This window comes from Oryzias latipes, chromosome 15 (genome assembly GCF_002234675.1).
Source record: "Oryzias latipes chromosome 15, ASM223467v1".
Classification (NCBI taxonomy): Eukaryota; Metazoa; Chordata; class Actinopteri; order Beloniformes; family Adrianichthyidae; genus Oryzias; species Oryzias latipes.
Window position 1 is genome coordinate 12,675,195 of NC_019873.2, and position 17,169 is coordinate 12,692,363.

A 17,169-nucleotide genomic window follows, 5' to 3' on the forward strand; every position below is an offset into this window, starting at 1 on the left:
GTTGATGATGCTGATCGCTATGCTAGCACTTTTAGCCACATTAGCATAGCTAGCATAGTTAGCATAATTAGCATTTTAGGAAATGTGTTTTTTTGAGTCAGTTGATGATGCTAATCGCAATGCTAGCTCATTTAGGCACATTAGCATAGCTAGCATAGTTAGCATAATTAGCATTTGAGGAAATGTGTTTTTCTGAGAGAGTTGATTATGCTGATCGCTATGCTAGGACTTTTAGTCACATTAGCATAGTTAGCATAGTTAGCATTATGAGCAAATCCAGCCTTGATTAGCTTTTAATTTGTGGGCGGTGAGGGCGGAGAGGGCCGCGGTAGTGCGTAGAGTTGGGCGTGGAAGGCGGGTTGCGTCTGCGGGCCATACAACGCCACTTGCGGCTTTAATTTGTTTTCAGTTTTGTGACATTTTTGTGGGTTTGTCTCTCATAACTGAGTAAGGTGGTGTCATTTTATTCAGATCTTGGTGTTTATGAGGAAAACACAGGAGAACATTTGACTTTAAAGAAATTTATTTTTGTTAAGTACGTCACAGGAAGTTAATCGTCTTTCATGTAGGAAATCTGACATAAAAATGTGGACTCAGACTTCAGTTGCTCCTGTGGCAGACATGGATGAAGCTGATGAAGATTCTGCTGAGTTTTTACAGACCGAAGCTTCCCAGGAACCCTTTCGAACCTGAGAGCACACAAACATGAAAGCGTAAACTGTTGTGGTTCTGCCCTGGCAGATTGTGGGACATTTGTCATGAGGTGGGGCTACTACACCCACAGAAACAACTGTCTGTTTGGGTGGATTTGTAGGTCAAAAGGTTCCTTCTCCATAAATCTGCTTAGGAATGGCCGGAAGAACCCGACAGATCTTTCTGAAAATTCTTCCCATTCCTTTTGTGTCATGCCATTTCTTTCTGTCTGTAAAACTTACCTCCCTCCTTGTTCTCCTTTTTGCCTCCAATAGCAGAAAGTGCGTCATCAAGACCAAAGCCCCCTTCTCCTTCCACCTTCGCTTCTGCTCCTCCTGCTTGTCCTTTCACCTTCACCCCCGCCTGTCCCCCTGCTTCTGTCTGTCCTTTCTGTCCGTCGTTCCCACTCAAAGCACTCTTCACAGCTTGTTCCACCATTTGACCTGCAGATAAGCACATGGTGAGCTCTGTCTGTCCTTTGTCAGTCAGTGAAAACATCTATATAGGCATCAGAGCTACAGCATAGACTTCAGCCAAGTCGTCATCAAAACTGGGCAAAAAGAACAGACCAAGTCAGGTTCCTGATCTTTATTCATTTCATTTTTCACAAGTTCTTGTGCTGATGCACCACCTTCCATCTGGATCATTAAAGCCAGTTGGAATTCTATCTTTAAACTTTAGTTTAATTAGAGATCTGGACCTCCACAGTCACCTTCTCCAGTTCATGTGAAGAGATGCAACAAACTGCGGCTCACCTCATGGGAGGGGCAAACAAGAAGACCAAATTTGACCACAGTTGTGCGACAGCAGTGGCACTTTCATATTACGTTGTCTCTTCTGTCACTGTGACTGCTGGAGAGGAGAAGTCCCAGTAGAACAAAAATTCTGATACAGTAGACATCGAATCAGATTGATCCAGAACCAGGAGAAATAGAACAGATCACTGCTGTTTCAGATCCGCACTGACAAACAGTTAAATGTAGATCTTGTTTGAAGCTGCTGGCTTCTAAGACCCTCGATGGTCAATGAGGTAAATTCTCATCAGATCTCATTTGCCCTCCGGGTCTGAGTTCTACAGTCAGCAGTAGAACTTTGGGTCAAAACTAAATGGGATGATTATACACAGAGAAGGAAGGAGCTTTAGTGAACAGTGGCCAAACGTGTATGGGTGCAATCAAACGCTTGAAGGTAAACTTCAAAAACAAAGATGCAGTTTTTATAGTGAAGGGCCTAAACCTTCTGAAAGGTGGAGATCTGCCCTTTAGTGAGGATTACATGAAGATTTAGATGTTATCTCTATTGAGACAGTGCCTGATCTGTCGCTAATAACATGTTTTCTGCAAACATGACTGACAGGAATTCAGCAACTGAAAACCTTGCTAAAAAATTGCATTTTCCTACTGTCAGTCTCTAATTCAAAGCCCTCGACAACTACAAAAAAAAGTTTAAGGGTAACATTAACAGAAAAAAATGTAAGAATGATTTAAAAAAAAAAGGTTGTTTACAATGATGACAGTGCAGCAATAAATGCTTTTGCAAAAATATTAGAAAATGACAAACGAAAATAAAAATCAAACAGTTTTTATAAATGCACGAAAATCAATAAAACCGTTTACTACAATACCTAAGGTAGCTAAAAAAGAATGAAATCATGCAAAACATAGATAAATCTCAAAAATTGAAACAAAAAAAACAACATCTAAAGCTAACATAATCTAAAACGACATAATGTTACACCTTCCAAAAGTAGAATAATAAAGAAACGCCAATGAAGGAACTACAACCAAAGACTTTCAAAAAGCCTGAAAGATATGCATTTTAATGTAAGCATGAAGGAAAGATCTGCTGTTGTGGCTTCAAACCTAATTTGAAACATGGAGGGGGTTAATAAACCTCACTACGCAGCAGCATAAACTGCGTGAGTGGTATTTTGGATCAGCTGAAGCAGACAGGAACTGAACATGTTTTTGTTTACACAGAAACACAAATAAGAACCTGACAGGCTCACACTGAAACTCACCTGCTTTCTTGCCGGCTTGTTCGACGACTTCAGGATTCGAGCCCACCATTGACTTGATCATATCCATGGCTGCTAAGGGATGTGTGCAGATTTGTGTGTGAGCAGTGAACAGCTCCCAGCTTTAAACTGTTGCTGTCTGATGCTCCTCCTGCAGGAACCAGGCGTGGCTGCAGAGTCTGCACACTGCCAAGGGAGGCACAACCCTGTTTGAATTGACATATGTTGTGTGACTCATAAGTTCAATTTTGGGTACATACTTCTTTGTCAACTTGTATTGCACTCACAATGGCGGGTGTGGCTCCTGTTCATTCTCTTTTAAACAATCCCACAAAATTCTGAAGCAACACATTGTTTTTCTCCAAGAGTAAAGAGAAAAATGTTTTTAACCAGCAATGTTCTAGCTTCAGGAATGCAGAGGGGCCACAAAAAGATTATGTATTAAACACCAAAAAAAAAAAGAAACCAGAAATGACTCACAGTGCATTTAAAATCCTGTGCAAACAGCAGGATTGAAGTAAGGATTTAGCGCCTGCTGTGGTTTCACTATGGAGACCAAAGAAGAGAAGGGATGTCATAAACCAAAACTAAATTTAACTTTATTCAAATAGATATTTGTGGAAACAATTTAGACTTTAATGTAGGAGGTTACTTATGACAACTGTGTCATAAATAAATAAGTGCGAAGCAGCAGAAGACATGAACCTTGCTGCCATTCATACAACCATGTAACCTGTAACCACCAGGAGAATGTGAGGTTCCGTGTCTTGCTCAAGGACAACTTTGACTTATGGGTAGGTAAGGCAAGAGCTGAACTTGTGAGCTTCAAATCAGTGGTCAACCACTCTACCTCTGCACCACAGCCTCCCCAATGCAGCTTAGAGGAGATAATAACTGTAAAAACAAAATAAACAGCTCAACCTTTCTGGAAAATACAAATAAACACGTTTTGTTGAGCTTTTCAATTTCACCAACAATAACCCTAAAGAAGGTTTATAAATGTTGGAGGAAAAATATCTTCTTTAGCCTTCTTTAGTGCGGGTCGGGTATACCTCATAGATGTCTACGGGTTTGTACAGCCTCTCTATACACGGGGGGCTGTACCCTGTTACCACTAGTCAAATCCACCCAATACCCGATATTAGCGGGCAAAATTAATTTGCAGTAAAAGTAAAAAGGTTGTCATCACAGGGTTGCTGGAGCCTATCCCAGCTTCAGTTGGGGAAAGGCAGGTTGCCCGTCTCGCAGGGACAAAACAAAAACAAATGACAAGTAAAGCACATTACACCACATCACATGCTAAAAATGCTACATCAGAGACAAAAAAGGCTGAATACTTAAAGTACTCTAAAACACTTAAATAGCTATTTATGATGATCTCAGTCTGCACTAATTTGACACTTGGGCCTGCTGAGAGCCCCAGAACCATGACTACAATTCAGGTCCACATGGATCTTTGAGAAGTCTGTTTCTGCTTTTTGATTTCTACTTCCAGCTCCTCAGAATGGGGCTCATGTGAGAAGCATAAAAAGAAAATTAACTAAAGCGTTTCAAAGAGGACAAACTTCAGAGAAAAACTGTTTCCATGACAGAGCTGCTGTTGTTGTTCTTTTGTATTTTTTCTTGTGAAATTTGTCAGAGTTTATTGAGTTGCAGAATTACTTTTTCACCTCCAACATTCCTTTGAAGCAGGTGCCGCTGGGATCTGATTGGCTAAGAAGCTGAGGTATCTGTGAAATATTTCAAAACAATAAACTAGTGCGATGATGGGAACATAGGTGTGTTCAAAAACACACGTATTTGACATGGGTACCAGGCAACCAAAGAGCCTCAAGGGACATCTGTAGACTATCAATCAGTTAACATTTGATCTAAGATTAAAATGAATTCCAACAACAATTTTTTCACATCCGAGCTGCTGTTTTATCCACCATCTCTCCCTCCCCTCAGGCAAAGAGTTTGGGTGTCATCCTCAACAGTAGTCTCTCTTTCACTTCTCACATAAACAACATCACCCGATCAGACTACTTCTATCTACGTAACATCCAGCGCCTCCGGCCCTCCCTCACTCCACTGCTGTACTCATACACAGTCTTGTTACTTCCCGCCTGGACTATTGTAACTCTCTTCTATTTGGTCTCCCACAAAAAACCCTCAATAAACTTCAACTGGTTCAGAATTCAGCTTCTCGTATCATCACACGCATTCCCTCCATCAACCATATCACACCTATCCTTCAACAGCTTCACTGGCTTCCCATCCCATACCACATTCAATACAAAATCTTCCTCTACGCATTCAAAGCCTTTTACAACCTTGCACCTCCATATCTCTCTGACCTCATTCACATCGCCATACCTGCTCGCTCCCTCCGCTCCTCTTCCTCTATCCAGTTTTCTGTCCCTTCTGCCCGTCTTGTCACCATGGGGAGCCGGGCATTCAGTTGCTCTGCTCCCCGGCTTTGGAACTCTCTCCCCCCTGACCTCCGCAACACTGACACACTCCCACATTTCAAATCAAAGCTAAAAGCTAATCTTTTCCAAATGGCCTATTCACTTTAACAGTGACCTTTTGATGTTTTTATTTACATTTTATTTAATTGTGTATGTATTTAAATTGTTGTTGTTGTTTTAACTGTTTATTGTATTTTTATACTGTATATATACTGTGAGGCGACCTTGAGTGCCCAGAAAGGCGCCTAATAAATAAAATGTATTATTATTATTATTATTATTATGTTTCTGGTTTTGTGTTGACAAGGTTTTTGGTCGTTCAAACGGGTTGATAAAACGCGTTTGTCAGGAAATGCCTCAAAGATTCTTGTTCTTGTAGTGTTTCCTTAAATTGGCAGCAAAAATCTGTTTGTGAAACAAGAAAGGATCATATGGTGTCTTAATGATGGGATGGTACTTATTATAATTTTTTAATTTTGTAAAAAAAAAACTTTGAGACCAAAAATTGTAGGTTTTTTTATTCCAAACAAAAATTCTAAAAGAAAGAAAAACTCTTTATGTTTAAATAAAATACTAATTTCAGAGATCTGCTTATTAGCAGAAAGCAGAGCAGAGAGACCTGGAAAACAGGCTGGAGGGTAGAGCTCAGGGACCAGATGTAAATTAGAGCTATGAGCAAAAGAAAGTTCTGCGCATACACAGACCTGTTTCAGGAGCTGTGAGAGCTGATTAAAGCTGGCATTAACCCCACAGTTTCACCTCCAACATATCTGTAATAAGAGGCAGGTGTTCAGCTGATGATGGACTCCTCCATGCAAGTCAGGACCAGGAAAACAGAAATCTGAGCAGCTGCATTCACCCACTTTGTCTCCGACCATCCTTGCCAGCCTGTCCATGCCTGCAGAGTGTGTCAGTGGGTAAGAACAGCCGTCAGTCAGTGTGTGTTTGAACAGAAAGATGAGACTGAAGCAGTGGACGCCACTAAGGTATCTTGGTTGCTATACAGGTGTGGCAGACAGGCCCAACCTGTTCCACCAGCTGTGACATTCAAACATTGTGCTGTGTTCATGTACACAAGCTGCTGCTGCCCTGAGAGCTGACTTCAGGCGGCTGCGTCTTAGGGAGGAGGCACACCTCTGCAGGTGTGGGTGTTTCTCATCTTTGATGAAAAGATGATTCACAGGTGAACTATGTGGCACATAAACCAAAGTGATCCCCTGGATCAGGCAGACGTATTAAAACAAAACTGACCCTGACATTGTGGGTCTGCTGAGTGAGATGAAGTTGGAAAAAGAGCCGATTGGCAGGAGGGAGGGGTCATAGACCTCAGATTGGTGATTAGATACTGTTTTTGTTTTCATTTTTTTGTATGGAGCCTTTCCAGAGCAGAGCTGTGCACAATCTTTGTTTCTGATATGTGAATGCAGTGACGCTTCACTCAAACTCCCATTTTAAAGTTGCTCTGATTTTCTTTCCAACAGATCTAAAAGCCCTTCCAAGCATGGAATACTCGAGTACATAGGAAGTAACTTCTGTGATCTCCAGAGCTCAGTTATAGAAGAAAAAAGCTCTACAAATGTATTGTTTCAGACAAACTTCTAAGATTACTTTACTTTTAGACAAAGCAATTTAGGAAATTAAGGCTTGCTTGTTAATGATCTAAGTGTGAATGGAAAAAAATGCAATTTTACTCTAAAATTTAGAATTCAGGAAAAGCGTGTTTCACGGCTGTTCTGTTTTTTGTTTCAATTTCTGATGATCTATGAAATCTTTTTTTTTCCTTCTTTTGCTGTGGGTTTATCTCTGCATATTGTTTGCTGCAAAAATAAAAATAAAAAAAACCAACATTTTGTTCCTTGAAGGATCTGAGTTCAGATCATTATAGATCTTCCCTTTAGTTTATGACCAGAGCCCAGTTCCTCCTCACTTTCAGACAGAACACAGCTTCAGTAAAACTTCCATCTATTAAAGTAAGAACAGATAGGTCATTTTTCAGCCTTTCATTTCCTCTCCTCACATTCTTATCTTCTGTTTCAGTTCCTTTACACTACTTAATGCCCTCAGGTTCTTCAGCTAATCTGCTCTTGAATCCATCAATTTCAATGTTTTTCCCTTTCGAAATTTCTAAAGCTTAAACTGTTTCATGGTTATAGAAAATGAATGAAAGATCTTCAAATGTTGTGCTCTATGCAAGCTAGGGACTTTTTAACCTTTCAACTGAAATAAACCTTCAGACTTTGATCATTCAGACACCAAACTTGATTTGGCCCTTCCAGTCAGAGTCATTACAGGTGTGAAGACACCCTTGTGTGACAATTTTTTGAGGGGGGTGTCAACATTTTCTTGTGTTGAGTTATCCAGGAGTCATCCATCCAAGTGGATATCTATTTTTAAACTGGTGGTTAATTTTTAAATGACTTAAAGACAGTTTTTACATGAACCACAGTGTCATCAGCGAACAGTTGTAGCTACACCTATGGATGTTTATTAGTATCAAGACTGAAAAAAATAGTTCCTTAATGAATTCTGCTTTCAATTTTATTAAAAAATGGATCCATACTAATAACTATACATTGTTCACTGTTCTCTTGGCTGAAACTGAGAAAAAGAGCGTTTTGAAATATGAGGTAAAGAAAAAAAGGCCTAAAAAATGTGGCATGGTTTATCCAGACCTTTTGACATGACTAGCAGGAGATTGGGCCTGTTGGTCATTTATTGTGTGTTCTAAGATTTAAAAATATGTCTGACTTGTGCTTTTTTCCAACTATCTGGAAATGTAGATTAGACTTTTCTTTGTGTTCAGTTTTGTGACATTTTTGTGGGGTTGTCTCTCATAACTGAGTAAGGTGGTGTCATTTTATTCACATCTTGGTGTTTATGAGGAAAACACAGGAGAACATTTGACTTTAAGGAAATTTATTTTTGTTGAGTATATCACAATAAGTTGATGGTCTTTCATGTAGGAAATCTGACATAAAAATGTGGACTCAGACTTCAGTTGGTCCTGTGGCAGACATGGATGAAGCTGATGAAGATTCTGCTGAGTTTTTACAGGCCGAATTCTCCCAGGAACCCTTTCGAACCTGAGAGCACACAAACATGAAAGCGTAAACTGCTGTGGTTCTGCCCTGGCAGATTGTGGGACATATGTCATGAGGTGGGGCTACTACACCCACAGAAACAACTGTCTGTTTGGGTGGATTTGTAGGTCAAAAGGTTCCTTCTCCATAAATCTGCTTAGGAATGGCCGGAAGAACCCGACAGATATTTTTGAAAATTCTTCCCATTCCTTTTGTGTCGTGCCATTGCTTTCTGTCTGTAAAACTTACCTCCTTCCTTTTTGCCTCCTTAGATTGCAGAAAGTGCATCATCAAGATCAAAGTCCCCTTCTCCTTGCTTCTTCGCTTCTGCTCCTCCTTTTTGTCCTTCCACCTTCACCCCCGCCTGTCCTCCTCCTTGTCCTTCCACCTTCACCCCCGCCTGTCCTCCTCCTTGTCCTTCCACCTTCACTCCCGCCTTTCCTCCTCCTTGTCCTTCCACCTTCGGCCCCGCTTGTCCTCCTGCCTTCGTCTTTCCTTTCTGTCCGTCTTTCCCACTCAAAGCACTCTTCACCGCTTGCTCCACCATTTGACCTGCAGAAAAGCACATGGTGAGCTCTGTCTGTCCTGTGTCAGTCAGTGAAAACATCTATATAGGCATCAGAGCTACAGCATAGACTTCAGCCAAGTCGTCATCAAAACTGCAATCGAACAGACCAAGTCAGGTTCTGGTCACCGCATGATTTTTATTCATTTCATTTTTCCCAAATTCTTGTGCTGAATCACCACCTTCCATCTGGATCACTAAAGGCAGTTGGATTTATATCATTAACCTTTAGTTTAACTAGAGATCTGGACCTTCACGGTCACCTTCTCCAGTTCATGTGAAGAGATGCAACAATGTTCCCAGACCAGCAATCAAACGGAAACACTGAAGCCATGGAGACAATTCTGAAACATCTCTGCTGGAGGCTAACTGGAGCCAAAAAGTGAAACAGTCTTAGAAGCTGACCAGAGTGAACTTGGCCCACCTTTAATATACCAATGTTGGACCCTCCCCAACATACATTAATCACAGTCACAGTGATTAGAAAATAAAACAAAAATCAAAAAGGTTTATGAAACCAAGCAATGCAAACATCTGTGGAGTGTGTTCAGATAATGTTATCACAAAATGTTTTATTCAGTCATCAAACCCGGATTTGAAAGTTTAAAAGCAACAATCCACAATGAGAATGTATATAGACTGGAGCAAGTGACTCCTGAGCGGAGCTGGGACTGCGGCTCACCTCATGGGAGGGGCAAACAAAAAAACTAATTTGACCACAGTTGTGTGACAGCAGTGGCACTTTCACTTGTCGTTGTCTCTTCTGTCAATGTGACTGCTAGAGAGGAGAAGTCACAGTAGAACAAAAATTCTAATCAAAAGAAATTGAATCAGATTCTTCCAGAACCAGGAGAAATAGAACAGATCACTGCTGTTTCAGATCCGCACTGACAAACAGTTAAATGTAGATCTTGTTTGAAGCTGCTGGCTTCTAAGACCCTCGATGGTCAATGAGGTAAATTCTCATCAGATCTCATTTGCCCTCCGGGTCTGAGTTCTACAGTCAGCAGTAGAACTTTGGGTCAAAACTAAATGGGATGATTATACACAGAGAAGGAAGGAGCTTTAGTGAACAGTGGCCAAACGTGTATGGGTGCAAGCAAAAGCTTGAAGGTAAACTTCAAAAACAAAGATGCAGTTTTTATAGTGAAGGGCCTAAACCTTCTGAAAGGTGGAGATTTGCCTTTTAGTGAAGATTACATGAAGATTTAAATGTTTACTCTATTGGGACAGTGCCTAATCTGTCGCTAATAACAGGTTTTCGGCAGAAACTTGACTGACAGGAAATCCGCAACTGAAAACCACGCTGAAAGTTTCATTTTCCTACTGTCAGTCTCCAATTCAAAGCCCTCGACAACTACAAAAAAAAGTTTAAGGGTTATATTAACAGAAAAAATGTAAAAATGATTTAAAAAAAAAAGGTTGTTTACAATGATGACAGTGCAACAATAAATACTTTTGCCAAAATATTAGAAAATGACAAATGACAAACAGTTTTTATAAATGCACCAAAATCCATAAAACCTATTACAGGAATACCTAAGCTAGCTAAAAAAAGAATAGAATTATGCAAAACATAGACCAGTCTCAAAAATTGAAACAAAAAAAACCATCTAAAGCTAAATTACCTAAAAAAGTTATCTCAAAAGAAGATAAATTACGACATAATGTTACACTTTCCAAAAGTAGAAAAATAAAGAAACGTCAATGAAGGAACTACAACCAAAGACTTTCAAAAAGCCTGAAAGATATACATTTTAATGTAAGCATGAAGGAAAGATCTGCTGTTGTGGCTTCAAACCTCATTTGAAACATGGAGGGGGTTAATAAACCTCACTACGCAGCAGCATAAACTGCGTGAGTGGTATTTTGGATCAGCTGAAGCAGACAGGAACAGAACATGTTGTTTGACGCAGAAACACAGACAAGAAAACTGACAGGATCACGCTGAAACTCACCTGCTTTCTTGCCGGCTTGTTCGACGGCATCAGGATTTGACCCTATCATAGACTTGAGTTTATCCATGGCTGGTGAAGGTGAAGATTGGTGTGTGAGCAATGAACAGCTCCCAGCTTTAAATTGTCGCTGTCTGATGCTCCTCCTGCAGGAAGGCGTGACTGCAAGGTCTGCACACTGCCAAGGGAGGCACAACCCTGTTTGACCTGATATAGGTATGTTAGTGACTCATACTAAGTTTCATTTTGGTTACATACTTCTTTGTCACCTTGTGTGGCACTCACAATGGCTGGCGTGGCTCCTGTTCGTTCTCTTTTAAATAATCCCAAACAATTCTGAAGCAACACAATGTTCTGCAGAAGGGGCACAAAAAGATTCTGTATTGAATTACAGACCTGTCTCTAATCTGCCATTTTTAGGAAAAGTCCTTGAGAAAGTTGTTTACCAACAGCTCACTGACTTTCTCTTATTAAACAATTCATTTGATGTTTTCCAGTCAGGTTTTAGACCCCATCATAGCACAGAAACTGCTCTTATCAAGGTAACCAACGACATCCGCCTGAACACTGATGATGGCAAAGTCTTTGTCTTAACCCTGCTAGACCTGAGTGCTGCCTTTGATACTGTTGATCATGGGATCCTTTTGCACAGACTCCAAGACTGGGTTGGCATCTCTGGATCTGCCCTAAGTTGGCTCAAGTCTTATCTAGAAGACAGGAAATACTTTGTTGAAATTGGGAGTTGTGTCTCAGACTACATGGCCTTGACTTGTGGTGTGCCCCAGGGATCGATCCTGGGACCCCTTCTGTTCAACCTCTACATGCTGCCACTAGGGCAGTTAATACGCAGTAATAACATATCTTATCACAACTATGCAGATGATACTCAGATCTATGAGTCACTGCCTCCAACAGATCAGTGCATCCACGCACTGATCTGCCTCCAACAGATCAGTGCGTGGATGTAGAACAACTTTCTCCAGCTAAACTCAAACAAGACTGAAGTTATTATTTTTGGCCCACAGAAACAAAGAGAAAGTGTCATTCTGCACTAATTTGTCATTTTGACCTGCTGAGAGCCCCAGAACTGTGACTACAATTCAGGTACCATGTGGATCTGTGAGAAGTCTGCTTCTGTTTTATAATTATTACTTCCAGCTCCTCAGAATGGGGCTCATGTGAGAAGCATAAATAGAAAATCAACTCAAACGTTACAAAGAAGACAAACTTCAGGAAAAAACAGTTTTCATGACATAGAGTTGCTGCTGTTGTTCTTTTGATTTTTTTTCTTGTGACCTTCATCAGAGATTATTGAGTTGCAGAATTACTTTTTCACCTCCAACATTCCTTTGAAGCAGGTGGCACTGAGATCTGATTGGCTAAGAAGCTGAGGTATCTGTGAGATATTTCAAAACAATAAACTAGTGTGATGATGGGAACATGGGCGTGTTCAAAAACAGAAATATTTACCATGGGTACCCAACAGCCAAAGAGCCTCAAGGTACATATGTAGACTATCAATTAGTCAACATTTGATCTAAGATTAAAATGAATAAATTCCAACAATTTTTTTATAACTGCATTAAAAAGGTTTACCTATTTATGAAAGAGCTCTCAAACATGACCTTCAGTCAAAACTCAGATCCAGGAACAACAGTTTGTGGTTTACATCCCGGTCTTGAAACAGTAGACCAGCTCTACACCCTCTTTAGGGTCCTGGAGGGCATTTGTAAAACACAATGTGTGTGTTTGTGAAACACAGGGTGTGTATTTCCGAATTTATTTTTCACGTTTGCATAAAATGACATTTGTGAATCGGAGCGTGTGCATTTGTAAAACCGGTTGTGTGCATTTCTGATTATTGAGACTGAAATAACTCCATAGTTCGTGGGAGTTTGCTCACCATATGTGTTATATAGATTTGGAGAAGGTGTTTGACCACATCCCCCGTGGTATCATGTGGAGGGTGCTCTGGGAGTATGGGGTCCGGGGAGCCTTACTGATGGCTGTCCGGTCTGTGTCTGTCCGGAGCAAGAGCTGTCCCGTAGGCGGCAATACTTCAGACAACTGTGCATGTTGTACTCCAGCAGGGCTGCCCTTTATCACCGGTTCTGTTAACAGTTTTTATGGACAGAATTTCTAGGCGCACAGGATTTCTTCTCAGCTCTTTGCAGATGATGTTGTGCTGTTGGCATCATCAAGCCAGGACTTCCAGCACGCATTCGGGCGGTTTGCAGTCGAGTGTGAAGCGGCTGGGATGAGGGCAGAGGTGAAAGTAAGCCGTATCGGTCCGGAGCGGCGTTCCGTTAAAAGATTTCGAGACGGAACGCCGTTCTAGTTGGGAGGAGATCCGCTGTGTTCCTGTTTTCACTTCATAACACATGACAGAAGCATTTTTTTATTTGGCGTATCGACCGATAAAATGCTCTGGATCTCTTTCCCGGTCTGCCTCGTAGCTTTCGCTCTCGCATCCGTAAACAAGCCTAATGCGCATGCGTGGAAACGTGGTACGTTTGATTTTTTGTTGGGGGACATTCAATTCGATCAGCCAACTGAGCATTAATGTTTATGCCACACGGAGGAGCAACGGGACGCGAAAAACAATAAATGAATCAAACTTCACGTCACTAATGTGATTGGTCAGTTTAAATTCAATATAAATTTAGTTCACGATAGACAAAGGAAATCTTGATATGGAAAAATAACGCAGCACGTTAAAAGAAAAAGCAAAAAAAGAAGAGCATGCAGAGAAAAATAAATCAGATATTTAAGAGGAAATTCCAAAGTGAGGATGAAGATGTGCAGACAAACACTTCTGAAAGAGAGGATGAAAAAGTGAAAAGTCGAAATGCAAATTGCATTGAAGAACCCACTGAGACACCAGGGCCATCAAGCTCAGGTGACCCTTTTGTATTGCCAGAGTATCCTTCAATCTGGACAAAAGAACAGTATGAACAGTTTAAAGAGAAAAAATGAATGGATATTTGCCAAAAACGGAATGCTTGGCTGCCAAAAATGCCACACTGTAAAAGATCTCGGTGTTGCCTCATCTCGGGGGGTAAATATTGCACCTAACTGGGTAGCAGGAAAGATATGCCCATCTGGACACACAAGAGATGTTCAGCTGTCGTCATTGAGAAAAAAAATACATGAGCACAAAAACTCAGCAGCTCACAAAGAAGTTGTGAAAATTTTAGAGACAGCGAAAAAAGACACTCTTGTAAACATGAATACCAAGAGTCAAGATTTTGCATTTGAGACAACTGCCAGGGTCTTCAGGACAGCCTATTACGTGGCCAAGTACAATAAACCATTCACTGACTTTGAAAGTTTGATTGATCTACAGGAGACCAACTCAATAAACATGGGGAGAGTTTTACACAGCAAAACTGTGTGTGTTGATATTGTGGATCACGTGGCTTCACAAATGAAGAAAGAAATTATGACAAAAATTATACAAAATAGGAGCAAGATAACAGTATTGGCTGATGAATCAACTAATGTTGGTAACAAATCAACGCTCATTGTTTTTGTGAAAGCAAGTGTAGATGGAGCTATGGAACCTATTTCTTTTCCCTTGGACCTTGTAGACCTGGACAGCCTATGTGCTGCCCACATCAAAGAAAAACTCATAAACTGCCTGTTAAAAAATGGTTTTACCATGCAGTTGCTGCAAGAACTACTGATAGGATTTTGCAGTGATGGGGCCAGTGTGATGTTAGGGGTGAAGTCAGGAGTTGGAAAGTTGCTGAAAGATGACTTTCCATCTATTGTTCTCTGGCACTGTTTGAATCACAGACTGGAGCTTGCTGTAGACCAGGCACTTGATAAAACAGGGGGGACAAAAGATTTCCAGGCCTTCCTTGACTCCCTTTATTCACTTTACAGCCAATCACCCAAGAACACGAGAGAGCTCAGTGAGTGTGCGCACAATCTGCACATCACCCTTAAAAGGATTGGTAGAGTATTCAGCGTTCGCTGGGTGGCTTCATCCTGGAGGGCAGTCAATGCAGTGTGGCAGTCATATTCAGCCTTGGCACAACATTTCCAGAAAGCATCAGAGGACAACAGCAGAGACAGCAGAGAGAGAGCCAAGTTCAGTGGTCTGCTATCTAAGTTGTGCACTATTCATTTTCTCAAAAGTCTGGCACTGATGGTGGATGTTCTCACTGAACTAAAAAACTTGTCTGAAATTCTCCAGAACAGAAAAACTACTATTCCAAAGGCCCATGAGCCCATGACCAACTACCTGAAGCGCATTGAGAGCCTGAAAACCTACCCAGGAAAACACACTGTTGAAGCAGAGCAGGCCGAGCAGAAGATGGAATTTAATGGACATCAGTTAAAGGTGGGCAGGTCTCCCACCATTGACTCTGCTCTCTTCATAACTGCAGTGGTGGAGAGCATGAAGGAAAGACTGTTTACAACAACAGCCAACAAAGCACAAAGTAGCGTGACAGCTGACCGCAAGGAGGCTTACAACAGCCTTATCAATCAGATGGCAGTCCTTCACCCAGAAAACTGGGATCAAGACAATCCTCGATTTGGAGAAGAGGAAGTCAGAACTTTGTGTGAACGTCTCAACATCAATGAGCAAGAGGCCCATCTTGGGTACGTTGAGTTCAAGGCTAGTGGAGGGAGAAGTATCCCTCCTCCATTAAAAAAATTACTTCTGGCAGTAGACACACTCTCAGCCAGTAATGCAGATTGTGAAAGAGGGTTTAGTACCATGAATAACATAATGACTGACCTCAGAGGCACCATGACGACAAAAAATGTCTCAAACCTCCTGTTCATCAGCTCATTTGGACCTCCCTTTATGAAGTGGGATCCAATGCCATACGTCAAAACCTGGCTAGGAAAAGGCAGGAGACCAGCGCACACAACAAGTGGCATGGCCCGCAGATCCCCTAAAACTGATGAGGAATATTACCAGCCTCTTTGGGACATTATGACTTAGTTCAACTAATTAAGGATGACTCAAGTTCTGATCAATTCGGATGTTCACATTTTTCATGTTCTGAAAAATTCACAATGTTCAATTAAAGATTGTTTTCACAAAAACACCTTGTCTACACACGTTATTTATGTATAAAATTTGATATCAAGTGCATTTATTTCCTTTAACTGCTTTAAAAAATATATATTTGGAAATAATTTGTCATAGTACCGGCAAAAGAAAAATTCTACTTTCACCCCTGGATGAGGGTCAGCAGCGCTAAATCTGAGGCCATGCTTCTTGACCAGAGAAAGGTAGTTTGCCATCTCTCGGTGGGTTGAGTGACCCTGCCCCAGGTGGAGGAGTTTAAATCTCTTGGGTGCTGGATACCGCGTTGATCAAGCAGCAAGAGTCGCGGTCAACCCCCACCCACCCACCCACCGAACACAGAATTCCCCGGTGGCCCTGTCGCAAATAGATACAATGGAAATTAATAATTACAACGCAGTATTCTTTATTAACAAATAAGAGTAACAACTAACTATCTAACTAATTAACTAACTGTATAGGTGTTAGAATGAGTATGTGGATATGCTGAAACCAGTGTGTCAGCGCGCTGCGTGTGTAGGATGAAAGAGGAGGGAGCACGTGCAGCGCAAGAGTGTTGGGAGTGCGCGTTCATGTTTGGTGTTACGGAGTGAAGGAGAACAGTAATAAAAGGTTTCCCCCAGAAGAACGGTGATTGATTCTTTATTATTTTACTTTATTACTTTATTATTATTATTAAGCCGCACTGGAGTAGAACTGTGACTGTGGGGGATTTTTAATCACTGCAGTGATGTAGCAACAAGAGTCGCTAGAGATTGGAGCAGCGTCAGTAGTTATGCGGTCGCTGTACCGGTCCGCTGTGGTGAAAAGAGAGCTAAGCCAGAAAGCAAAGCTCTGAATTTACTGGTTGATCTTTGTTCCAGTACTCTTCCACAGTCATGAGCTATGGGTCATAATCGAAAGAACGAGGTCCCGAATACAAGCGGCTGAAATGAGCTTCCTCCGTAGGGTGACTGGGCGCTCCCTTAGAGATAGGGTGAGAAGCTCGGTCAACCGCGGAGAGCTCAGAGTAGAACCGCTTCTTCTCCACATCCAAAGGGGCCAGTTGAGGTGGCTCGGGCATCTAGTCCGGATGCCTCCTGGACGCCTACCTGCCAGCGTGCAGGAATACGAGGAACTAGTCAAACAGGTGAGTCCACCTGTGCTCCTGTTGTGGTTCTGTTGAGCATGCCTCCTCCTTGGAGCCCAACACCTGCTGCTCATCTCTACAATCAGCACCTCCCCACCTGCAGGCCATCACAGACTCTATTTATTCCTGAGGAGGATCTCCAGCCAGCGCCAGATTATTGTTCACCCTGTGGTAACAAGTCCTTGGCTTTGAACAATCCTTCACACTCAAGAGCAACTAAAATAACTTTT

The 17,169-nt window shown here is 41.5% G+C and overlaps 3 protein-coding genes across 6 annotated transcripts; 1 reads left to right on the forward strand and 2 right to left on the reverse strand.

Annotated features, from left to right (window-relative positions):
- Positions 1–505: 505 nt before the first annotated feature.
- On the reverse strand, positions 506–3,648 carry LOC101172678. Its single transcript, XM_004077015.3, has 3 exons — positions 2,714–3,648; positions 936–1,136; positions 506–689 (listed from the first exon to the last, which is right to left on the reverse strand). The coding sequence occupies exons 1-3, from the start codon at positions 2,778–2,780 to the stop codon at positions 655–657; spliced, it is 303 nt and encodes a 100-aa protein (XP_004077063.1). The 5' UTR covers positions 2,781–3,648; the 3' UTR covers positions 506–654.
- Positions 3,649–8,062: 4,414 nt separating this feature from the next.
- Positions 8,063–13,460, reverse strand: LOC101172924 (circumsporozoite protein). Of its 4 annotated transcripts, none has more exons than XR_002291812.2 (5): positions 12,667–13,460; positions 11,049–11,117; positions 10,767–10,970; positions 8,493–8,795; positions 8,063–8,246 (listed from the first exon to the last, which is right to left on the reverse strand). XR_002291812.2 is itself a non-coding variant. In XM_004077017.4 (5 exons), exons 1-4 carry the CDS (start codon positions 12,667–12,669, stop codon positions 8,512–8,514), a joined length of 558 nt encoding a protein of 185 aa, XP_004077065.1. In that variant the 5' UTR covers positions 12,670–13,237; the 3' UTR covers positions 8,063–8,246; positions 8,493–8,511. The 4 variants fall into 4 exon arrangements, 2 of the variants coding, with proteins under 2 accessions (XP_004077065.1, XP_020565041.1); XR_002874695.1 differs by lacking the exon at positions 12,667–13,460 and adding an exon at positions 12,360–12,457; XM_004077017.4 differs by having other exon boundaries at positions 10,767–10,941; positions 11,022–11,117; positions 12,667–13,237.
- Positions 13,461–14,732: 1,272 nt separating this feature from the next.
- Positions 14,733–15,956, forward strand: LOC111948739 (E3 SUMO-protein ligase KIAA1586-like). Its single transcript, XM_023963094.1, has 2 exons — positions 14,733–14,858; positions 14,965–15,956. Exon 2 carries the CDS (start codon positions 15,001–15,003, stop codon positions 15,721–15,723), a length of 723 nt encoding a protein of 240 aa, XP_023818862.1. The 5' UTR covers positions 14,733–14,858; positions 14,965–15,000; the 3' UTR covers positions 15,724–15,956.
- The last annotated feature ends 1,213 nt before the right edge of the window (positions 15,957–17,169 follow it).